Source organism: Larimichthys crocea, chromosome XVIII (genome assembly GCF_000972845.2).
Source record: "Larimichthys crocea isolate SSNF chromosome XVIII, L_crocea_2.0, whole genome shotgun sequence".
Classification (NCBI taxonomy): domain Eukaryota; kingdom Metazoa; phylum Chordata; class Actinopteri; family Sciaenidae; genus Larimichthys; species Larimichthys crocea.
The window spans coordinates 807066-831435 of NC_040028.1; the positions used below are offsets into that span (position 1 = coordinate 807066).

The 24370-nt window shown below is 41.6% G+C and overlaps 2 protein-coding genes across 2 annotated transcripts in view; one reads left to right on the top strand and one right to left on the bottom strand.

Annotated features, from left to right (window-relative positions):
* The first annotated feature begins 1657 nt into the window (after nt 1-1657).
* On the top strand, nt 1658-6020 carry LOC113748151 (ferric-chelate reductase 1). The gene is made up of 7 exons (XM_027291034.1): nt 1658-1724; nt 2403-2607; nt 4171-4248; nt 4684-4760; nt 4852-4949; nt 5218-5308; nt 5453-6020. Exons 2-7 carry the CDS (start codon nt 2403-2405, stop codon nt 5510-5512), a joined length of 609 nt encoding a protein of 202 aa, XP_027146835.1. The 5' UTR covers nt 1658-1724; the 3' UTR covers nt 5513-6020.
* Nucleotides 6021-7688: 1668 nt separating this feature from the next.
* The window catches only part of agla (amylo-alpha-1, 6-glucosidase, 4-alpha-glucanotransferase a), a 17305-nt gene continuing 623 nt past the window's right edge, over nt 7689-24370 (bottom strand). Inside the window, 26 exon segments of the mRNA XM_027291128.1 lie at nt 7689-9066; nt 9407-9540; nt 10028-10115; nt 10202-10299; nt 10428-10639; nt 10752-10864; nt 11056-11191; nt 11365-11476; nt 11650-11751; nt 12114-12237; nt 12320-12422; nt 12531-12706; nt 12792-12925; nt 13255-13391; nt 13904-14034; nt 14901-15035; nt 15242-15354; nt 15463-15587; nt 15692-15842; nt 15981-16136; nt 16387-16488; nt 16791-16954; nt 19147-19270; nt 20554-20741; nt 23508-23543; nt 23546-23644. Coding sequence (XP_027146929.1) covers nt 8949-9066; nt 9407-9540; nt 10028-10115; nt 10202-10299; nt 10428-10639; nt 10752-10864; nt 11056-11191; nt 11365-11476; nt 11650-11751; nt 12114-12237; nt 12320-12422; nt 12531-12706; nt 12792-12925; nt 13255-13391; nt 13904-14034; nt 14901-15035; nt 15242-15354; nt 15463-15587; nt 15692-15842; nt 15981-16136; nt 16387-16488; nt 16791-16954; nt 19147-19270; nt 20554-20741; nt 23508-23543; nt 23546-23644 — 3311 coding nt within the window. The 3' untranslated portion in view covers nt 7689-8948.

Consider the following 24370-nt stretch of genomic DNA (forward strand, 5'->3'; position numbering starts at 1 on the left):
AGTCAAGCAGCCATTTTGAAGTGACTGAAATGCGTCAGAGGAGTTCAGAAAATGACTTGACATGATTTGAAACACTGAGTGAGATGAATTCATCTCTAGCTCTCTGCTCAGGGTGGCCTCAGCGTGTCATCGAGCCACCCTTTAAGGACCGCCCACAAAATCCTGGACTGAAAACTGGTGAAAAACTGTTTGAACCACATTCTTTAACTCACATTTCAGTAATATATCTTTCAAAGTCTTTTCACATGTTTTTTTCCAACATATTTAATGTATTTTGAAAGAATCTTGGATTTGCCTTTACACAGACTTTAAACTGCATTTCCTTGTCTAAGTATTTGTTACTTTGCAATGACATTAAAGTTGAATCTAATCTAATCTAGTCTTCACATTTGACCAGGATGTTAGGAGGGTTAGCCCAGCTACGCACAAAGACTGGTGGCAGTAGGAAACTGCTAGCATAGCTACATCCTACAAGAATGAAAAAACTACAAAGCACATTTCACTTGAAATCCAAGGAATCATGTCCTGGAGCTGAGTGCCTTGGCTTTACGCAGAATCTCTGGATGACTCTTCTCATTGTTCAGCACACACAACAAACAATAAGATGAACAAAAGGCAGGTGACTGATGAATCTTTGATGTCTGCACACAGTATCAAGGTAAACCTCTAAATAATCCAGCATTCCACTTCAGATGTTTGCTCTTACAAAGTCAGTCTTTAGGGTGTACTAAATGATCTTAAGTCAACACACAAATTCAAACATATTTTCTGTCTCTGGGTAAGCTGACACAAACATTTCAAAACATGTTGGAGCGTTCCTCTAAAATAATTCAGTTTTCCTCACGACAAATCCAGACGACTTCTGAACAGTTTCTCTCAGACGTGGAAAATGTAGCACACCTGGTCATCTACCTGTAAACCTTTCAGATGAACTGAATGAAAATGCATCACTGGCTGGAAAATAGAAAACTAGTCCAAACCCAGAAACATCTGAGGAGCACGAGTGTGGTACGACACCAACATGGCTGCCAGTGAAAACTGTCCGAGCCAAACTCTCATCTATCCCATACACTGTGTGCACTTGACTGTCACTGTCGGTCTCACTGTTGTTTACCTGTTGTTGCCCACAGAGCTGCTGTTGTTTTTGCTTACTGTATCACACGTAAAGAATAAAAGATCAGCTGTTTTTGACAAGCATCTGTGTCTGACCTCTGATTCCTCCTCACCTGTCACCACGTTTAAGAATACAGAGAAAGACTATTGATAACAAGGTACACCTGAAAACCAAAAGGAAACATCAGTGGTGATTCAAACTGGGGCTGTGTGGGGAAGTAAATAGTGGAGACACTAAGTGAAGGATCCTCCAGAGAGGAATTGTGGGTACTAATTACACCACCCTCCGACCTGTTTCCTCTGCTGTGTGCGTGTCTGAGGGTCATAATTGACATGTTGTTGTTTGGAATCCTCGCCCCTCTCACCACAAAGGTTAGCATTGTCATGGTTACAAGAGGTGGGATCCCAATGGATGACTCCTTGGTGAAACCAAATCACACACATGAACGCACGCCAATTACTCGTCTGAGCTGGTCTCGACAGGCACTTTGAATCTTTGGGTTAAAGAGGAGGACCGGGTGACTTTGTTTCATTTTGTAATGCTGAAGAGTTTCAGAAACAATTAAGGATTCCTGATCAACCTGTGAGTGTGTCTGCAGCCTGGAGAGAAGGTAAGAACCTGAACACATCACCTCATCTTCAAGTGTTTGCAGAGATGTAAGAGATGGCTCATGACTCATTGTAACTCTTCACATGCTATGTCTATATATATATATATGATGTTAAAGATTTCACTCTAGATTTATTTATTTATTTATTTATTTATTTGAGTAGTACAGTATATTAATAACATGACTTCAGTTGTCCCGGGCAGGTAACTTCAAGAATACAATCAACAATTAAAGCGAATCCAAACAGAGCCTGCACAACATACAGAAGAGAAAGCTCAGTGAATGTAGTGAATCATGACAGATTCAAATAGGAAAGAAAGAAGTTCTCTGCAGACACAAACACTCAGCACAGCTCCACATGTGGATTTATCTGTGACTGCAAGAAAAGAACCATGCTGAGAGACGCTGACAGGAGAGGATTGATGGACAGACTTAGTGATGACATATTGTTGTTTTTTTGTGTGAAAAATCTGAAAGAAAAAAACTATCCCAGATTTCTGCTTTAACTTTCCCCCGTGCAGTTTACTGCACTATCACTGAAGCGTTTGTTGCTGTTGCACCTGCTCTTTAGAGTCCAGGTGGGGTGTTGCATTATTGTTTTCTCCATCTGCCATCATCTTCTCTTCATGTGCAGTCAGCTTGATAAGTGATCCCTCCTCACTGTCTGCTGTCTTTCAGATGCCTCTTAAAGCCACCACGCTGCTCTTAGCATTGATGTGTGTATGCTGCGTGGAGGAGTGTGTGTGCTTCCCCAACGGCTCGGTGGCGTTCTCTTGTGGCAACATGATGCCTGTACATCCACCCTTCAGCCCCTCCACCAGCAGCCCACCATTCACTCTATCTGCATCAAGTGCCACCTACAGGCCAGGTGGAGTCATTTCAGGTGCGTCAGTGCGGCAACGTTCACATAACATTACTGTAATGAATGAGCTGCTGCAGGGAGGTAATGCCTGCTACAACAAACACTGACAGATCACAGGGGATATGTCACGTATTAATACTTTACTGTGACATGTTTGATGTGAAACCAGAAAAGGAATATTCACATTCACCTGGTCTGTGATCCATAACGGTCACATTAACAGGACACACACTTCCAATATGCAAGAACAATAAAACTTCTTATCACTGGAATAAAAAGGCTCGAAGAACAGTTTAGAATGTAACATTAATAAACATGCTATGTAATACAACATATTACATGATGTTGGTCTCTTTAATACATTTAATTTATGATTATACCTTTCTAAAAGTTTACTGTCTCATATCCACTATTTCTATACATATGTATAGAAATATGTGTTTTATGTATGTAAACATAAATGAAACACTGACATGTTTTCAGGATCTGATAATATTCACACTCTTCTGGTATTATCACACTTATTATCAATCAATGAGATTGTACATTTGTACAGCACTTTTCATACAACACATGTAGCACACAGTGCTTCACACAATAAAACCACGACGCCCCCACCCTCTCCCAACCCTCCATCTCAACACCTCCACCCTGTTATAAACAAGGCACTGCAAACTGTGCAAAGTGAGGAAGCGCCACCTCAACATCTTGCAGTGAGGAGGCAGCAGCTCAAAAACACACTGAACTAAAATACAATAAAATAGAAAAAAAATAAATGAAATAAAACCCATTAAAAATGCATAATGGTAAAATAGTCAAACTCATTGAAGTGTAAAACATAAAATAAAATAAAAGTATAATATAATAAAAAATTCTAAAAATTTTAGAGGAAATTCAGTATTTACTGATACACTGATTAATACTATATGATCATCAACAGTGATTATTGAAAAGACAGGGTTAAAAAACGAAACAGGAACAGCAGAAGACATTTCACACACACACACACACACACACACACACACACTTGTGTCCATCTAGGCAGTCGGTTTAACCTTTTAAGAGAGGATTGCTGCTGCAGTAGTTTGACTCACGTTTGACACGTGTTGGTAGTTGTTGGTGTGGTACAGCGTTCTCTTTAACCTTGTTTCTCTTTGCACTGAACAGTCTGGAGAAGTGAGATGATAGTTTCCTGCACAGTGCTGAAGGTTTCCTGCCAAAGGAAGAATTAGTGCAACAATGACTACGATGTTCAGTTCTTTTACCGTTCCCTTCTCCTTTTCTCTGAATTATTCCACTTCTCTTCCATCCTCTTGCCCTTCTTCTCCTCTCTAATTTCCCCTCACCCTGCCTTCCATCCCAGAGGTGGTATTTAACAGTTCAGAGGTCAAAGGTCATGTTTAGAGGCGTTCACTTTGACCTCAGATCATTATCTCTACTTAAGTCGCTTCCCAATAATTTACTCTTCCCCTGGTTACCCATGTTACCCCTCCTTACCTCCACTCCTGCTGCTGCTGCAGTCACTCTGTGTCATTTCAACATGCATCCCTCCCTTCTCTCACCTCCTTATTTCTCTACTTGTAGTGACGGTGGAGGTGGTGAAGAACAGCTCCACAGAGTTCCAGGGTTTCCTGTTACAGGCCAGGAGCAGGAAGGAACATGGTAAAACAAATCTTTAAAGGTCCATGTCGCAGAACGTGAGGTGTCCATGTGTTTGAATAGAAAAGCAGGTCTAGGTGTTCTGTGAATACTCTGAGAGTGTCAAACCACAGAGAAATGCACCGAACTGTTAAAACCAACCATCAGGACTTCCATAAGGTTGTGATGTCACAACTATACAGTCACCACCCTCAGCCACACCCCCAGCAGTCCAGGCTTCTACAAGTTGGCCAATCAGAATAAAGTGGGGCCTTTCAGAGACAAAAGTCATAAAACAGCTTGTTTAAGATGAACTGGGGGCTGCATAGGGTTAATATAGGATAAATGTTTACAACTGTGAATCATGCAAAGCTTCTGTAGTGGAAAAGAATACTGCTGACCTAACAAAGAGAGTTTAGGGATGCAGTATGGAACCAACTCTTTGCTTTCTGCTTCCAGCTGTGATGTGGCCTGTAGGAAAGTTCACCAACCTCGACACCACCCTGTTCACTGTACTGCACTGCAACAACATGGAGGTAAGTGTGAATGTTTCCCGTTGTGACAGAAACGCCTCTCAAAGGCATCATCTCTGTGAGAACCCATTTGTATGAATGTGTTTGTGTGCAGAACTCAGCTGTCAGTCAAGCTTCAGGAGCCAAGAGGAAGAAAATCCAGCTAACCTGGGAGGCACCTAGCAACAGTAACCATGGAGATATCTATTTCAGGTAGACGATCTCAGTCGATCTCACCCTTGTGAAAGTAAACATCTGAACATGAAACATGCTCTGAAACATTCTCTGTGATTTATTGAAACATTGCTGAAACATTCTCTTAAAAACTCACTGAAACATTCTGTGAAACATTCTGTGAAACATTCTGTGAAACAGCTTCACTCTGTCACAGCAGTGTGTGGATCAGCTCTGGTTCTATCATACCTGTTACCTCATCACTCACTCCTTTGTCATGTTCTTGTTGTCTTTGTGGACCGGGCAGTGCCACTCTGGTCCAGGACTACAGAACATTCTGGGTTCAACTGAACAGCAGCACTCTGGAGCTGAACAGCGGTCGACACTCTGCAGATGGAGTGAGTACTGACTGACTGACTGACTGACTGACTGACTGACTGACTGACTGACTGTCTGACTGACTGACTGACTGACTGACTGACTGACTAAAACTCTGCTGACTAAGCAGCACTGATGGCATGCTTTGTTCTCTCTCTCTTCAGGTCTTTCCATCTTCAGGTGTGCTCCTCATCAGTCTGCTGAGTCTGTCTGCCTACTGCTGACACACACACACACACACACACACACACACACACACACACACACACACAGAATTATGATGTAGAATCCTTTTTAATGTTTTCCTTCCTTGTTCCTTCTAACAAGCCGTGGTCGGTCATCATGGAGAACCATGAGGTTAAACAACACCTTCTCCTGAATTTGGCGATCACCTGATACGAAACAACAACACTGAGGCAAGGGACGTTTCACGAACATGCCCCTCAGTGTGAACAAGGATCAGATCAAAAAGCACACAGGATGTTTTTAACAATGCTGCCCTGATCTGCACAGTATAGCATAGATACTAAAACACATTTTCATGGACACACTAAACTGATCTTTAATCTTTAAAGGGGAACCAATGAAATCTGGATTCATACATTAAACACGGTGTTAATGAGTGAAATGATTTCCTCTTTGACATTATGTCTCCATCTGGCGCCAAGACCAAAAACAAACTTTGATTTGTTTTCTTCTCATGTAGAGGAGCAGTGTGTAGGATTTAGTGGCATGTAGTGTTGAATCCTCCTCACCTCACCCTGTTCTTCCCAGCATGATGGAGAAACTACAATAAACTATAGTGATACTACGGTGGACTCGTATTTAGAGTCAGTGTGTAGTGTGTGTGTTCACATGGATGTTGTAAAGACCTCACTTTAATAAAACCTGCTTCATTTCCATGTTTGGACAGCCTCTCTTTTTCCCTGTTTCTGTTTCTTGTCCTGAGCCTGCACACAGCTGGGGACGATGCACACGCCAGGCTCCTCTCTTTCTTTGTATCTTAATGACAGCAGTTTACTCCAGAGCTCTCTCAGTCTGCAGGAGAGCACATCTGGAAATGTCCTCCAGAAAAATTCAACTGGTTTAGAATGTTTTTCATTTGATAGAAATTCTATAACCAACAAGTTGAAGTTGAATTTACCAAATCATGAAATGAAAAATAACAATATTGATTTTAGAGGTTAGTTGTTTTTGCAGCGTTATTACATGTTTTTATATGAAATCATTGATACTCATCTACCGAACATCTATGGCATCAGTGAGGAGAGGTGAGGTGCCTCCACAGCCCAAGGGATACTGAAGGACACAGGACACCACAGCCTGTTCACCCAACTGCAAGCATTACAGAAGCACCTGCTGCTGAACCATCCATCCATCGTCCATCATCCATCCATAATCTGTGTACAGCCTGGATAAGTCTAGCTTATTGCAGGGCTGCTGAAGCACCAGACTAAGAATCAGAATATTACATAAATATTTAAAGAAATAGAAGACTGGCCCTGACCTTCACCATGTCGCCATCAGATTTAAAAAACACTAACAAGTGATGTAATTATTTTTACACAGAACTTGACTCATGTTAGGGGGCTTCTGACTAATGATTGGTGAACCTCATCAAACTGATGACAGATGCATAATACTGCTGATGTCATAAATGCCAAACAGGAAGTACCAAGAACGACGAATCCCCGTCATTCTTTCCTCACCTGTGGGTTTTATGCTTTATACAGCCTCTGACACAAACATATAGTTACATACTTCAGTTTGTACTAAAGTTGTACTGAAGTATGTAATTCTATACTTGTGTACAGAACAAATGAATCTAATGTTAGCACAACTTTTATTTCCTTTGACTTTTTCTTCTTTCCCCTCTGTGGATTCATAAAGTCTGATCTGAGCTTATAAACCTGAAACTGAACAAGGAGCTGCTGGAAACAAAACATGCAGAAATAATACACCATAGATGAATCAGAAAGACCTCTGAAAATAACAAATGCATATATCCGATTATAAAACACTTAATAGGTCATTAATTGATGAAAATGAATACACAGTTAGCACCAAATGAGCTGGTTTCCACATCCATTTGATCAGCTAAATGATGAATCGTCCAATCATGACTCAGGTTTTGGAGCCTTGTCACTGTGTGAAATAACATACAGTATTTGAATGCATCATGTAATACTCAATGCTCATTTCAGAATGAAATAAAATGTTTAGTCTTAGACACATCCTGCATCTTCACACACACACACATCTGAGTGAGTGTGTGTGAATGAGTTCTGATGGCCATCTTTAGTCATGGTACAGAACTTTTACCTTAATTATGCACATCCGCTGAGACGTCCACATCTGTATGCAGCTGTTTGACTGAACAGAGACGACACGAGGCAGCAGTCGACTCATTTAACAGTTTATTTATACTCAACAACAACTGTAACACTACACTCAGAATACACACCATTACTGACACACTGATTAAATGGCAGCTACACATATGCATGTCACAGTGTATGTGTGTGTAGGGGGTACACCACTAATTCTCCAGCACATCCTTTAATACTGCTCAATATTGTGAGTGGTTTCATTGTTGCATCAGTAAAGTAACAGTAGCTCAGCTTCACTACAGTGTGTTCTGACATGGTACAAATAGACATACAGTCCAGGCAGAGACTGGATGCTGTGATGGAACAGTGAACAGCAGCGACAGCGACAGGACTCCAGTGCTCAGGTGCACACAGTGACTTTTCTAAGCCAACTTTTGCTGGTGTGTAACGTTACTTCTACGGTTATCAGACATGAGCAGAGATCTACAGCATGTTTACACACTCAGGAAACCTCTGCAGAACACCAAAACAACGTTCATGCACAGAACATTAATACACACTTGAATAATATGAAATATTTAACTACATAACATCATGGGCACAGCTGGAAGACCATGTGTCTGTGGAAAGGCATCATCAGGTGGACAGTGTGGTACCGTGTGGAGTTAAACTATGTACATCACTGGTGCTACAGCATGCCATCAGAAGGTGTTCAGGTCACTTGTATGGTTATGTGAGGACAGGTTGGGAGGTAGAATTCCAGGTGTAAATGCACACAGTGGCAGGTTGTTTGATTTTTATTTCAGTATAAAAGACATCTTTCAAAATAAAAGCACCCGCTCAGCAAGCAAAAAATGTGTGTTTTCTGCCTTTTTTAGTTGAGTTAGATTCAGACATCTGGCTGTAGGCTCAAAGTGCTTTAGTGTGTAATGAGAGATGTGATATTACATACATGTCAACACCAGACGGCTGGGATCACTTTCATTCAGAATATTAAAAAATATTTAGCATGTTTTTTTTTAAATGCTGTAATGTTTGAAAAAACAAAAAATAACTGTCTGCTTTTCTTTTCGTGCAGTTAATTAAATGTTTTGAACGGAGGGAGTTCATTTGAGCTACGACAGAACATGGAAATGAAAAAAAAAGCTCTCTAATATATTTATACTTATATGATAATGAACATTAAACTGAAGCCACATCAGCTTTAAATCAATGCCTCAACGTACATTCATGTCTGAGGGTAAAGACATCTACACAAGTTAACAGTTACAGTGTTTGCAAATGCTTTAACATTTCACAAACTTGTTGCTGCTGTGATCCATTCTGTCACTCAGAGGTCATAGAGGACCTCCAGCACGGTGGCCAGAGACCAGGCCTGGGTCTCACAGCTGAATGGGCAGTACTGGCCGTTTTCATTGGTCAGCTCTGGCAGACCCTTCCATGGAGACCTGAGGAGACACAGGGCGGCTCAGAACTGACAATACACCAACGATGAAGAGAGCAATGAATGATGATCACACGTTTCATTCCTTCTGTGTGTGTGTTTCTCTAAATGGTGCATCAAAGTTTTTCCTTGCTCATGGTTAAATTGTTGGCTACAGTCTAGATCTGCTCTGTTATGAGATAACCTTTGTTATAAACAGGCACTTCATAATTCAAATTAAATTCAGCTGAATTCAAATGGAAGCACATTACTGCACAGTCTTGTGTGTGAGGTTGTTCTGCTGATCTGTCACCTGCCATCATAAGATTGAACACAGTGGGTGGTTAAACAGAGGACGGTCGTACCTCTCCAGGTGAGTATAATGTCGTGATAGAACGTTTTTCACCAGAGTCACAGTTTTGCTGTAGGTATCCTGTCCCAGCTTCTTCGCAAAGTAGAGCTTAGCACGCAGGAAGTATCCTACGGGCCACAGCCACTCCTACACACACACACACACACACACACACACACACACACACAGCTTGAGAGAGACAGGAAACTCTTCCAGAAGCATTAAAATGTCTAACCAGCTAAATTCCAGCAGGAATGCTCTGTGACATCCACAATGCAGTTTTGGTTTGTTCTCCATGCAGCTTCACCCACAGCAGAAGAGTTTGTGAACCACCTTTCCATTTTTACTTTATGTGCTTCTGCCATAAGTGAGTAGCCACTTAAATAGTTTTCCCTTTATCTACACAGGATGTTTTATTTTGAAAATTGACCAGATTCTCTATGTCGTTTCTGCATCTGATTCATCAGCTCGATCTGCTCTGTGCTGCTTGACGTGGCACCCGTCAAAAAATGACAGCTGAGTACCGTATTCTTCACGGAGTGGAGCAGAGCTGGTGGAATCAGCGTCACTGTCTAGAACAGGCCCGATCAGCTCTGGTGTAACAGAGTTCAGACACAAGCTGTATCCCACTCACCGGCCCTTGGTGGTAGTTGAAGCCTTTTGCCAGGTTGTAGTTGTCGTTGTCCAGAGCGTTGTCATAGACACCACAGTACACCATGTCACTGCGAGGTTAAACAAAGTCCTCATGACATAAACACAGCATGTAGTGTGACAGAGGACAGAGTATGAACATATATATTTATATTACTCTGGGTCAAGTGTCTTCATTCCTAGTGGTCCCAGTAGTTTGTTCTCAGCCACATCCAGAGCCTTCCAGGCTCTCTCTGCTGTAAACAGCTCTGGAGCCTTTAAACACAGACATCATGACAAGCAACCAATCACAACTCAGTGAGCAACAAACATAAAGTACTATTAGACGGTAAAGTAACACACAGATGATGCAGAGAGCCGGGGGCAGGTTCCACTCTACTCACCACCACCATGGCAATAGTGAAGTTAGGTCTCAGCTGGTAGTCACACCAGGAGCTGGAGGCTCCATAGCTGTCCTTATAGATGCCTTTTTTGTGCACCAGATCAGGGTGTTTCTCGTTGGGGTCATTTGGGATCCCAGACACCCAGAAAGCAGCTTCAAAGGACTGCTGGAGCTGCTGGTTCCACTGGGAGTACGAGATGAACACTTCTTTACCTGGAACACAGAGGAAAGCTCTAAGTGCAGGAGACACGTCTTTGTCTGAAAATACACTATATACCCTCAGTATGTGTGTGTGTGTGTGTGTCTGTGTGTGTGTGTGTAATACCATCTCGGTGTACTTTAGCTCCATCATAAGGGAACAGTCCTTTGGCATGGAGCCCCACAACCCAGCGAACAGCTGATTTACTGAGACCAACGATCTCCACTGCTGCTCCATCTCTGGACAAAAGAAATGACACAAAAAACAAATCAGACGGCTGCTAAATGTGTTTTCATGACTGAGCCGTCTCTAAATATGTTTTCAATGACTGGACTCAGTTTTTAGTAAAAGGCTGAAAGACAGGCAGGGATTTGTTTTGCTACTTTTCAAACTGATGGAAGGGAATCTGTGTGATCAGTGTGTGTGTTACCTTGGAGTAGCAGGCATGCCTTTGTTCCTCGCTCTCTCACTCTCTCCCATTTTGTCCATCCATGTGCCGCAGTTAAAGCGGTTTCCTCCACTCACAAAGCCTGTGGCTGGATCCACCTTAGCAAGCACGTTGAACCCTGGGAAGGAGTGGAAGAGCTTAGAAACACTGCGAAGAATGTGAACAGCTGCTGCTGCTGGAAACTGATCTGATGATCCCCTGTGCATCCAAAACACTTAACTTAGAATTACTGTCCAGTACATCAGGGGTTAACACACACACACACACACACACACACACACTCTGTTCTACCTTCATCTCTCATGTTCATGTCTATCTTGGATCCAGCATTTCTCTCTCTGAAGGAAATACCCTCCAGGTGGCGCTGCAGAGCCTCCTGGATCACCTCATACAGAGGCTGCTCCTACACACACAAATAAATGTTATACATGTAAAGTTGCACATTAGTATGGTAATGGTTGTGTGTTACACAAATGTGTGTGTGTTTAATCTTCAGCGGTAGCATCAAGTAAGACACTGTGGCAGACAGCTAGCCTGTATTTGTGTGTGTGTGTGTGTGTGTGTGGCTGTACATACCACCTCTCCAGGGGTGCAGGGTTCACAGTCATCAGTAGGGTACATGCGTGTGACAGGGCAGCGGAGGATTTCATGGCCATTATGAACGTGAGCAGTGTAGTCCTGAGAAAAAGCACACAAGCAATAAAGTCCATCATTATAACATGATATTCCACCATACACCCATGTGTCCATTTATATTATATTTTTAATGACACTAATAAAGATTTAGATCAACTTTACAGTGTAAACAGATAAACAGCAAAAGTAACTGAGGCTGCAGGAACAAAATCTTCAAAGTTTAGAAGATGTGATGATATGAGATAAATATGAAAGCACAGGCTAATGTAGCTGTGTAAATGTTGCTTACACATTCTCCATAACAACTTTACTGTATGAGCTAACAATGTCAGCGTTGTGTTGTGCTCGTCATCCCCCTCTCTGCACACCCCCGCTTTACTTTCTTCATTACAGTGTCCTCCTACCTGGATGCACTGCAGCCACCACCACACAGCATCGCGACAGTTGTATCTAGCACACCGACCCTCACCCAGTAGGTTGGGGATGAAACCATGACGCAGGGTCCCCGCAAAGGCCAGGATGATGTTGCTACAGAGACCATGAGACATAACAGTTCATTTGAAGACACTGTGGTTGTCACAGTTATAAATACACACACACACATACGTACCGAGCCTCAGTGTCTCTTCCAGTGAGCAGCATCAGTCCTCTGAGAGCGATGAAAGTATCTCGACCCCAGCAACGGAAAATCCCAGAGGAGAAGTGAGGAAGACCTGAAGAACAGTTACCATGTGATTTAAATATGTAGACTGTAAATACTGAATCTCATCTTCAACTCACACTCATGTCAGTTATTTTTGTTACATTTGTTGCTAGGCTACCTGCAGCCAGAGACACACAGCACTGCTCCTTCTGGCCTGTGATTGGGCTGAGGCGGTAGGGAACGCCCTCGATATTGGTGGAAAGTGGAGGGAGGGCAGGGAAGCGCCCGACACCGCACATCTGAACTGAACCCAGAGCCAGGTGACGAACGAAGGTGGAGCCATTCTGGATGAAACTAAACAAATCAAGAAGTCCTTCAGATTTAGGTTTTACATTTGAATTTCAGACCTCAACAACACGATCTCCAGGGTCCTTCCTACCTTGACATGAGCTTCAGAGTTGCGTCCAGGGCTGTGGTGTAGGTGGACACCAGGATGGCGTCAAAGTAACAGGGGATGAGGTAGCGTGGGATGTGTTTCAAGTAGGTAAACATGGCTGCCAACCACTGACCCACCTGCAGAAACACAGTGCTACAATGTAAATGGACTGTACTTATATATATATCTCCTTTCTAACCTTCTGACCACTCAAAGCTCTTTTACACTACATATCTCATTCACCCATTCACACACATTCATACACTGATGGCATTGGCTGCCAATATGTTAACATGAACTGGAACTGGAACTAAGTACTCTAGTATAAATATTTTGTTATCTTCTTATGTTACTATGAAAGATAGATATATATAGATATGAAGATCAGAGAATGTTGGCATCCTTCTGTTTGCTTCCTTCAGATGGTGCAGCAGAAAAGTAGGTGGGTCTGTTGTGGAAGCCTCACCTGTGCCAGTGGTCCCTCTCTGTTTATCAGTCTATTGGACACATAGTCGATCAGCCAGTCCCCTTGTCTGAGGTTAGCACACAGAGGATGGCCCAGGTCATTGTTGGGACGGATGTCGGCCAACACTGACATCAGACCTGCAGTCACACAACAACTCCACTTACAGTCCTGTCAGCAACATCAAATATGAGCACCAAAACAACAGACAACAAGCCTGTCAAAAGGTTTGGTCAGACTTTAGCTGCTGTCAAGCTGCTTTTATGAATGGAATGTTGCCATGCCCCATGTAAGATATAAGATGCATCATCAGCTATAGTCGAGCAGTAGTACTGTACAAACAGTCCCAGAGGATCTGTGTGTGACCCAGTGTGCTGCAAACATGAGAAAACACTCCACACGATCCACTGAGTACAATAAAAAGCCTGTGGTATCGCAGGGACTCACACCAACGTGTTTCTGCTCAACGCTGTCATTTAGCTGAAATGTGTCAGCAGGCTCATTATGGTTAAGATACTTGTGAGTGTGTGTGTGTACTGTTGGAGTAGCTAGCTCATTTTAGTGCTCTGTTATGTGACCACCATTAGTGGTACACTGTGTATGCTTAATGAACTACAAACATGCACATGTAACTGCTCTGCCATGTAACTACCTTGTAGTCCAGCATATTTGAGAGTCTCCCACCCGGGGATACTGTAACAGCCACCACCGTCTTCTTGTTCTTCTGAGTTGCAGCGGAACAGCAGCACATTCAGGTCCGCTAACGTCAGCGTCGACATCAGTCTGTGTAAATATTACAGACATGTAGCTCAGAGAACAAAGGCCTCTATGATCTTTATACTGCCACTTAGTGAACCATCCTGCAGAACTATTACTTTGTTTTACCAAATGTGAAACTGAACACAGCTCACCTGTGTACACCCAATCTCCAGGTTGCTTTACGTTTTTACCAACTGCCTGTGTACTAGGTGTCTTATTTTCTTTTTTTAGAAACATTTACCTGCAATTCTTCTTCTTTCTTCCTAACAGGTTCCGATAACATTGTCAGGCTCATGATGGACAGTTTAATAAAAAAAATAAAAAAAAATAAAAAAAATCGATACTAGACCAGAGATTGCCTCGAGCAGAGACGAGGAGGGCTACAGAGGCCTTGTTTCACAGAGGAGAGTGTTTACATCGTCTGTTTGTCTTTGTCACTCCAGACTACACATAAACCACAGAGCTGCAGGGTCATCAGATGACCAAACTAAGTTTTCATATCATGTCAACACATGTCCATTTACACAGCAGATAGGAAACTCTTCAGTCAAACTCTGCTGACATTTGCAGGTGGATTTAGATTTTTTAGATGGGACTCAAGATGGGAAACAACAAAACAGGAGGATGCTGGGAGAAGGCTTTGTAATACAGGAGAAAGGCTTTATACAGATTACTTCATATGCAGTAAAACTTTACGACACTTAACATAATGTGATGTTTAAAGTCGTGTCTACCCCCTATAGTTGACTAACTGTTCAGAGTAATTTCATTTTTGAGGGATGGTGAATTCTCTACAGGTAAATCACAAATTAACAACTTTATTATCTTTATTGTGACCAACGTAAACAAAAGTAATGTCTCATCAGGGCAGGGGTGATGTGTATACTCACTGTGCCAGGGGGTTCTGCAGTGCATCTGGTGAGTTCTCCTCTGCCACACTGCCTCTCCTGTACTTTGGGCTGAACTGGGACAAATAATACCTCAGCACCCCCACCAACCTCTGGGCCTTGGGGTCTAAACTAACCCTGTGAGAAGGAGAGAGAGTGAGAGAAAACTTTGTGACTAACAAATGACAAAAATGTGTGCTGCTAATAAATTAGCTTTAAGCAAACCATGGAAATATACCATTAAATGATGATGTAAATTGTACTGGTTTGATAGTTGTGCTGAAGGTCTGTGCTGGTCTGTGTGTGTGTGTGTGTGTGTGTGTGTGTGTGTGTGTGCGGATTACCTGAAGGCGATAACACTGCCAGGCGTCAGCTTCTGAAAGGTGATTTCCTGCACAAACTCTGATCGACCTTTAGACGTCACTCCAGCTTGCTTCACCAACGTACTCCCCTGTAACTACATATACATATTTTGATCACGTTATTATATTTATTAATAACATATTTAATAATAATGATAACTATTCCATTCATACAGAGAACTTGTGTAATGTTCAATATTTACTGGTATATGTTCTTTGATTTCCACAGTGTATTCTGGCATGCCGTTGATGTACTTGTCATCCTGCGTATAACTCCCAGCATTCCTTTCCACTGTCCTTGCCTCTAGTATCACTTCCTCTATCTTCCCTTGAAACAGAGAGACAGACAGAAATATTCAGCAGTAGAAGCCTGGTTCTTTGACATAATCTTCATATAGTGTGAAAAAGAATCCTACAAAGAAAGCCACATACCAGGTATGAACATGGGTGGGACGTTGGTGCCGTACTGATGGGTTTTGGGGTTCCAGAAGGCTGTGCGGCACACTGAAACCACAGACTGGTGTGTGCTGGGACAGTGGCGAGTAACTGCAACAATATCTGCATCGACTTGGTCTACATACACCTGGAGAGGAAGACCATTTGAGATTAGACTTGGACAAGCTGTTCACTGAGAAGCAATCTTTAGGAAAACAGAAGGATGAGATCAAACTACTTTTAGTGTGAGCTCACACACCCACATGCACAAACTACATCATGCTACCTGTATGAATCCCTGGGCAGCCAGTTCCTGGTGCAGCTTGTTGAGTGCCAGTTTCCCAGCTACAATGCCACTCTGGAATCCAACCTCAGCAGTGGACGTTGGGGCTGCTGAGGGGTTCCACTTGGGGTAAAAACGCTCCTCCTTCACCACAGAGATCTACACACACACGCACACACACACACATAAGCTATATAATGTATATCGTTTAAATTATACCCTACTCATTTGTCATATTTCCATGTAAAAGTAGTAGTAAGGGGGAAGTGTACATAAGTGTTATTAATTCAGTTCAAATACATTTCAGTTTCAGAAAATACATTTCAGTGAGCAGAAAATCATAGAATGAGGTTTAAATAATGCCGTGAAAAAATCCAAACCTATGAGTTAAAGTGTAAGTGTAAATAACCTGATGAGGCACTAATTCATCGTATCCTCTGGTGGATCCAGTAGCACAGCAGGCCATAGAGACTATAGCAGAGCTGGGGAGGGAGTCCAGTGCTGAACGCAGCTGTTTGACAAAGAGAGGCAGCAGTCATGAGCTGACATGTGGCTAGTTTAACCTATTGGTCAAATTTGGTCCAGTATTTGTACTTCTGTAAGCAGGTAAAACAGCAAAAGCATGAGGACTTCAGTAGGTGGTATTTTATAAATCACAGAAAGTGTGTGAATTGAATTAGATGAGTAAAAGCCACAAACATACAGTTGCTGTTTTTTTAGGTAAAATTCAAAGATTATACATACTAACAGAAATGGTTTACAGCATCTTTAGTCTATGAACAGCACCCTAACTTGACCATAAAAGAGATCCACCTGTATGGGACACTCGTTGTCGTGGGTTACATCCAGGAACATGGCATGGGCGATGGAGGGCATCAGTGGACGGAGACTTGGCTGAACAAAAGCTCCGACTGGCTCGCCTCCATAACGGTAGACCAATCTGCCTTCTTCATGGCTGTCGCCAGCTGACATGGCCTCTGTGAACAGGAGACGTTCGTGAGAGAGGGGGCAGTTATCACAACACAATCAGTACCGCTGCAGCACTGTGGGTTCACACATTCAAGCTGGGCCACATTCCAATCTGGCCATGCAGGTGTTCTGCCTCTGAGAGCTGCTGGACAGCACAAGCTGCAGTAAATACTGCGTATGATATAATAGTGTAGGATTATATTGGGGGCCAAACCAAACTTATTCTGCTCCACTGTGTAGGCCTGTATTTGTATTTGGGAACTGTATCAAGATATACAGACAGGTGACAAACTAAAGGAAAGAAAGTTATGAATGAGATGCTTCCATACAGGTCACAGGACTCACTGAATGATTGGAGGACTGGTTTGAGGTCACAGCAGTCTTTTGCTCATAGTGTGCATGACATTACACCTGTCATGAACATAAAGGAGTCTTTATGAGTCTTTACAACTGTTTTCAAGTGTCATTCGGTCAATTATGTCAGTTTTAATGTAAAGTTAACACTATTTGATATATAGTCGATGATACATGACAAAGCTTATTATAGCAACTTGACATTAACCAAGATAAAAGTGACCAAACATAATCTGCCATAAACATGTCAAACTGTCATAAACATGCCATAGCAGGTCTAATTATCAAACTTAAAGAAACTATTCAGCTTTATGTGTTAACATTATATTAAACTATTATATGTTGTTGGTTTTGACCAATGGCAGTATATAGAATATCCGTAATAATGACACCTGGTTGCTCAAACAAGCCATCTGTAACAGCATCCACCTGTTAGTCAGCGTCCATGCTCTTAATCCTGCATAACTTTAAGCCTTAATATAATGTGAACAGGTGAGTTGTATATAAATTCACCCTCAGTACAGTTGTCATGAACGGGGAAATTAGCTACAGAGACCAAAACTGTTTTTTGTACCAGGCTGTAAACATGTTTATTTCTGCTGTGAAGTTGGACATTTGGACATGGGGACTTATGGAGACTGACTCACTTCTGGAGCCAGCCTCAAGTGGACTGCAGTTGTTTTTAGCACTTTGGTATAGGCTTCACTTCACAGCCACAGAGGCTGCTGCTTGGTTTTGACATGGTCTGCCATGATACTGTTATAACTGTGTTATGAAATATTTCCTTCACCTCGACTCAAGCAGCACTGTTTGGACTGACTATAAAGATGTCATTAAATGTTATGAGGCTAGTTTAATGACAGAACATGGTACTGAGGTGATTTACAGAGTTTCCTGATGGACAGATAGTGGAAAATAACACTGAGGTGAGTTTCCAATCTATTCATTATTATTACTATTTATTGTTATTGTTATTTGGCTTTGGTTGGGAACAGTAGGTGCCAGTCTATCTCAACACTGTGGTGGCCAGGGTTGAAGAGACCTGTTGCTGCCTTCCTAGACATAATAGATAGCTAGCCACTGATGTTCCAATTGACGTAAACAGACATCTGTGTCTCCAGACTAGAATATGCAATTGACAATGACACTTCTTGGTAAAAGCATTCTCTTTGTCTCATTTGGGGCGTGTAGTATTTGTGGTGTTATCCTGTGATTTGAAGTCTATCCATTAGGATGAGTTGGGCAGAATGTGAGACCAACTCAGGCTCTTCTGATGTAATTTGAAAATGTATCTAATAAGTATCTATAAGACATCAGAGGCTCCTGAACACTTTCTTCACACCTGACCTCACCATTGACCTTTGACTTTAGCACCTTCTCCACAACATTTATTACCTGCATTTCTTAGGGAGTCACTGTGTTCTGCTTACTGTTAGTGTGTGCTGTTGTACTTCATGTATTTGTGTCAGTTACTGCTGTGTGATGATGTGTGCCTTCTCTGTGATGTACATTACTGTGAAAAATCATGCAATTGTAGAACATGCACAAGCAACATAAATACCTACCTTGTTGAATGTACTGTATATTCAAATTCAATTCAACTTATTTGTCTCATATAATCATAAAAGAACAACTATAGTGAAATGTATTTCTGTGAAAGTAAATGCTAAATGCTAACTAAATGGTAATAACTACAACAACAATAGTTGATAATAGTTAATAAGTAATAATAATAATAGTATAATAACAACAACAACAACAACCATAACAATCCAAAATAAATAAACAGTGTCCTAGAACTATTGTATGTAGTGTGTGTGCATTTTGAACATGAACATGAGTGTACCTCGTATGAGCGATGTGATCCCTAGCTTGGTTGCGAAGATATTATCCATCTCCTCGCTGCCGGTGAACAGTTCAGCCACCACATACAGGTTAGGACAAAGTGTTCTGGCCACGTCCAGCATGAACTGGTTAACCACAGCAAGGCAACACACCCAAACCAATGCAGACAGGACAAGAGGTCATGATGGATGAGGGGGGAAAGAGGAAGATGGGAAATAGATAGAGAAGGAGGAGGAGTTCATGTAAAGATGATACAGCCAGTTAGTGATAACAGGCCTCAAAGTAACCACAACATGCAGTCATACAGTCCATGAACACAGAGAATGAGAGTAAAGAGGGGGATATTTAGGTATGAAGAAGAAGAATAAAGAAGAATGCAATGAAAGGAGAAGAAAGAAACAAAAACACAAAGTTAGTTCATGCACAAGAGATGTACCTCTTATAAGACTGCTAATTCCCAGCCGGTTAACAAACACATTGTCAATGAGCTCGCTGCCTGTAAACAGTTCAGCTATCACATACAGATTGTGTCTGACCGACCTGGCTGCATCTAACATGGCCTGGACAAGACAATACATGAGTGTTACAGACAGGGAGAGAAAGGAGTCTGCGGTTAGGTTAGGTTAGGTACAGTATGCTTTACACACATAAAGACATAAGACCAGGCTGCAATGAAATTACATTTTCTTTTCACACTATTTATGTTTATTTTGACTATTTCTTCTCACATTAACCCTAAATATGGACTCCAGCCAGTGTCCTCTCTGTGCTTATGCCTGAGTTTACTCTTGGCATGAGCATGTCTGTCAGTTGCTGCACGTACTGTTTCCTGTAGGTCTGTCATAAGAATGTGGCCATAGTGAGCAACAGTGTCTTTTTTATTCCAGAAAGCTCTTTAACATGTTACACCATGAGGTGTAAGAAATCTACAAATGTTACATCAACTTAAGACAGTTGCCCAGTACATTTACCATGGAGTTGGTTATTAACAATGTGTATCTTCACCTTATATTCTTGTTACACAGAAAAACAGAAATACCTGCATGATGGAACAACCAGTCTACAATAAATACAACCCCAGATGTTCAATGTTCCTTGAAACTGGAGTTGTGTTGACACCGCTTTATGGACCCTTTTAAGGGTTCACATTGTTACATTGTGCATAGGCCTGCATTCGATTGAAACTTGGTGGTATTCATATACAAAGCCACTTCGCAAGTGCCTTGGTCCTGACCACATCACTGTTGTGTCAATAATGACGTTAATTAACAACCTTTTTATAAACGTATGAGCAATTATTAATGAATTGAAGTTTAACGAAGGTGGCATTTATTATATGGATTATATTGCAACACTTTCTCTGGTTGCTCAGTGTATTTAAGCACAAGTATATAATATATGACAATACCTCAGCTACATGTAATGGTGTAGAGTGGCAGTTGTCCAGTCTGACTCCATGGAAATATTTGGCTGTGATTTCTGTGTATTTCCTCATGTGGGCCCACAGGTAGGGGCAGTCCTCGGGCCCCTTGCCATAGCGGAGTTTAACACTGTCACCCCAGCATATCAGCTCTCGACGAAGGTACACGTTAGAGCCTATAAGTAGCACAGATACAGTGAGTCACAATTTCATCAGTGCAGACAGTTCAACATATAACCTTAAAATAGTGTATGCTGCATTGAGACTCTCACATCTCTGTCCCATCCCAGGTGACGTCAAATCAAATCAAACCAGATCAAATTTTATTGCATATTCACAAAGTACATTTGCCTCGGAGGGCTTTACAATCTGTACAGGGAGTGACACCCTCTGTCCTTAGACCCTCGGTTCAAGTGAGGAAAAACTTGCCCACAAAAACCTTTAACAGGGAAAAAATGTGGAAGAAACCTCAGGAAGAGCCACAGAGGAGGGATCCCTCTCCCAGGACGGACAGACGTGCAATGGATGTCATGTGTACAGAACAAATCAACACAACATTTGTACAATTACAATGACTGATAAAATGACAATGAATTACATGAATGATAATGATAATGAAACACAATGAATGATAAAATGATTACAGTAGCAGTGGAACCTGTGATAGAGATAGAGAGACACAGATGCACAGCGGCAGCAAATCATCAACTAACTATAAACTGTAATGGAGATATGATAACAATAATGACAGAGACAGAGAACCTGCTGGACGAGAAGCACAAGGGAAGAATGGAGAAGTTTAGTTAGTAAGACCCAAAAACCCAGAAAGGAAGAGGAGCCTGATAGCTGAAGCTCTGGCTCCCAATCTACTTTTGGGACTATAGGAACCACAAGGAACCCAGCGTCCTGAGAGCGCAGTTGTTCTAGAGGGTAGTAAGGTACTATGAGCTCTTTTAGATACGATGGTGCCTGACCATGAAGAGCTTTGTAGTAGGAGAAGAATTTTAAATTCTATTCTAGATTTAATAGGTAGCCAATGCAAGGAAGCCAAAATGGGAGAGATGTGATCTCTGATCTTGGTTCCTGTCAGAACACATGCAGCAGCCTTCTGAATTAACTGCAAAGTCCTAAGAGACTTATTGGAGCAGCCTGATAACAAAGAGTTACAATAGTCCAGCCTTGAAGTAACAAATGCGTGGACTAGTTTTTCTGCATCGCTGAGACAATGCGTCTGATTTTAGCGATGTTACGTAAGTGGAGAATGCAGTCCTCGAAATTTGTTTTATGGTACATTAAAGGACAAATCCTGATCAAAAACAACCCCAAGATTCTTTACAGTGGAGCTGGAGGCCAGGGTGATCCCATCTAAAGTAACTAAGTCTCTAGAAAGAGAGTTTCTGAGGTGTTTGGGTCCAATTACAAGAACTTCAGTTTTTGTCTGATTTACATCAATTGTAGGTCATCCAACTTTTTATTCCTTAAGCATGTTTGGAGTTTAGTTAACTGATCACATAATTTGAATTTGTATTGTTCAATTCAAATTCAGTTCTCACAATTCAATTTCAATTTTCTGTGACAAACATCTGGTAGTTGAGGCAGAGCAATCGAGCGCAGATACACAGGAAACAAATGCCCATAACAGCAGCAGTTGCCGTGGCAGGGCAGACACACACACACACACACACACACACACACACACACACACACCCACACACACACCACACACACCCACGTAGTGCTGATTGGCCGAGAGGCGTCCTGTGTATCTGTGCTCGATTGCTCTGCCTCAACTACCCGGGTGTTTGTCACAGAAAATTTTATTCAGTACCAAACTATACATTCAATTTAAATTCAATTCGTTTCAATGCAGTGATTCATATATATATATATATATATATATATATATATTATATATATAATATATATTATTATTCAAATTCAGTTTTTGGTTGGAACATATTTCAGCCCATAGTCATCAACCATAACAATGAAATTAATGGGTGATTGGAGTGAATAATGTTCCCTAAAGGAAGCATATCTAAACTTTTTTTTGTTTGTTTGTTTTTGTCCTTTTCAAGCTTTTATTTTTTTGATAGATAATTACAATACAATAATTCCTTTATCTGTTTTAAGGATCAAGCCTGATGCAAATTCTGCAGATAAAAATTCAGAATAAGGACCTGGAGCTCAATATACTGTAACAAATAAAATTGGCTGTAACGTTTTCCAGGTTGGGTGGGTGAGGCTAAGAACAAGACTTTCAAATGAATTATAATTTAGTTTAGGTTTAGGATTTATTAATAGACCTGATATTCAGGAGTCCACATTTAATTCTCTTATTTTGGACTGTTGGAGATGTTGATTTAATTTGTATTAGTTTTTATGATGAACTCCTCTTCTGTTTGTTTTATCTTTAAATAATGTAGGTGGACGGGGGACAGACACAGTCTCTATACTAAAGGACTGGGTGGGCAACTGCTCTAATGGAGGCGCAGAGAAGCGTGTAAGACTGCAGCTCTGCTTCCTGGTCTCAACTCTGGGTTGTCGACATGGTTTTGGTCAGCTAATAAACTTGGCCATATTTCTAGATATGAGAGCTGCTCCATCCAAAGTGGGATGGATGCTGTCTCTCCTAATCAGACCAGGTTTTCCCCAGAAAGGTGTCCAATTGTCTATGAAGCCCACATCGTTTGCTGGACACCACCTTGACAGCCAGCGGTCATCACTGGTCACATTGGGCAGGGGTCCAGAGAAAAAGAGTCCAATATAATTTTGACGTAAGCACATAGCGATGAAACGTTCATTTTACAAACATTAAACATGCAAGAGGATAAAGCGTGATGGACAGAGGGAGCAGTGAGGCTCTCTTCCCCTTTTTGCAGTATATTTATGTGTCGCCTTAACACTTTTTTCCTTGATTCTAGAAGTTTAATATATGTTACCTGGCTCTGCAAAATTACGCAGTGGATCGTCGCCATCACCCAGCCGTTGTGAGCCAGGAAATGACACGTCTTGTCTGGCTGTTCAAGCCGCTGCAGCTCCTGCTCTAGAGTCATGTCTGATATGGGAAGGTGAATACCTGAGACAGAAGATGAAAACACTGAGTGACCGACACTCAGCCCTCTATCACACACCTGGAATTATTATTAACCTAATATCCATGTTATTTGTAAAGGATGTTTATATCTGGCCTTACTTTGTATCTGCATCACCATCTCATCTACTACAATTCAATTTGATTTGTGCAACTACTTTAATAAAGAATGAAGTTCGGAAGAATCCAAGACTATGGCAGGGATTTTTTCTCAATTTTTTATTAAATCTGACCTAACACACATTTATGAAGGAAGTCTCCACCACCATACACCGTATCCATCCCGTTTTTCATATTCAACACACATCTTTAAATTCATTACCTGGTAACTAGAGGTTTTTCCTGTTAACGGGACCAAGCTTGGGGCCGTGGTAGCCAAACGCTCAACACTATATTTCCCACAATGCAGTTGGCAGCCTGAGGATAGAAGAAGAACATAAAGAACAGTGACTGATGAACCCCTCGCTTGTGCCTCTGATTCCCCACTGAACGCTACTCCTATGCAGAATACACTATGTTCTAATGTGGGCAGTGTGCTATTTCGGAGTTAGTATACAAGATATATAAGCAAGTTGTTCCAACCCAGCAATCTGATTGGTCAACTAGGCATTTACCAGACTCATCACTAAAGATTTAGTCCTCCTTTACTTACTATTGTCACATCCTGGAAATGTATAACATGTTTCTTTCTTTAATGAGTAGACTGTACTT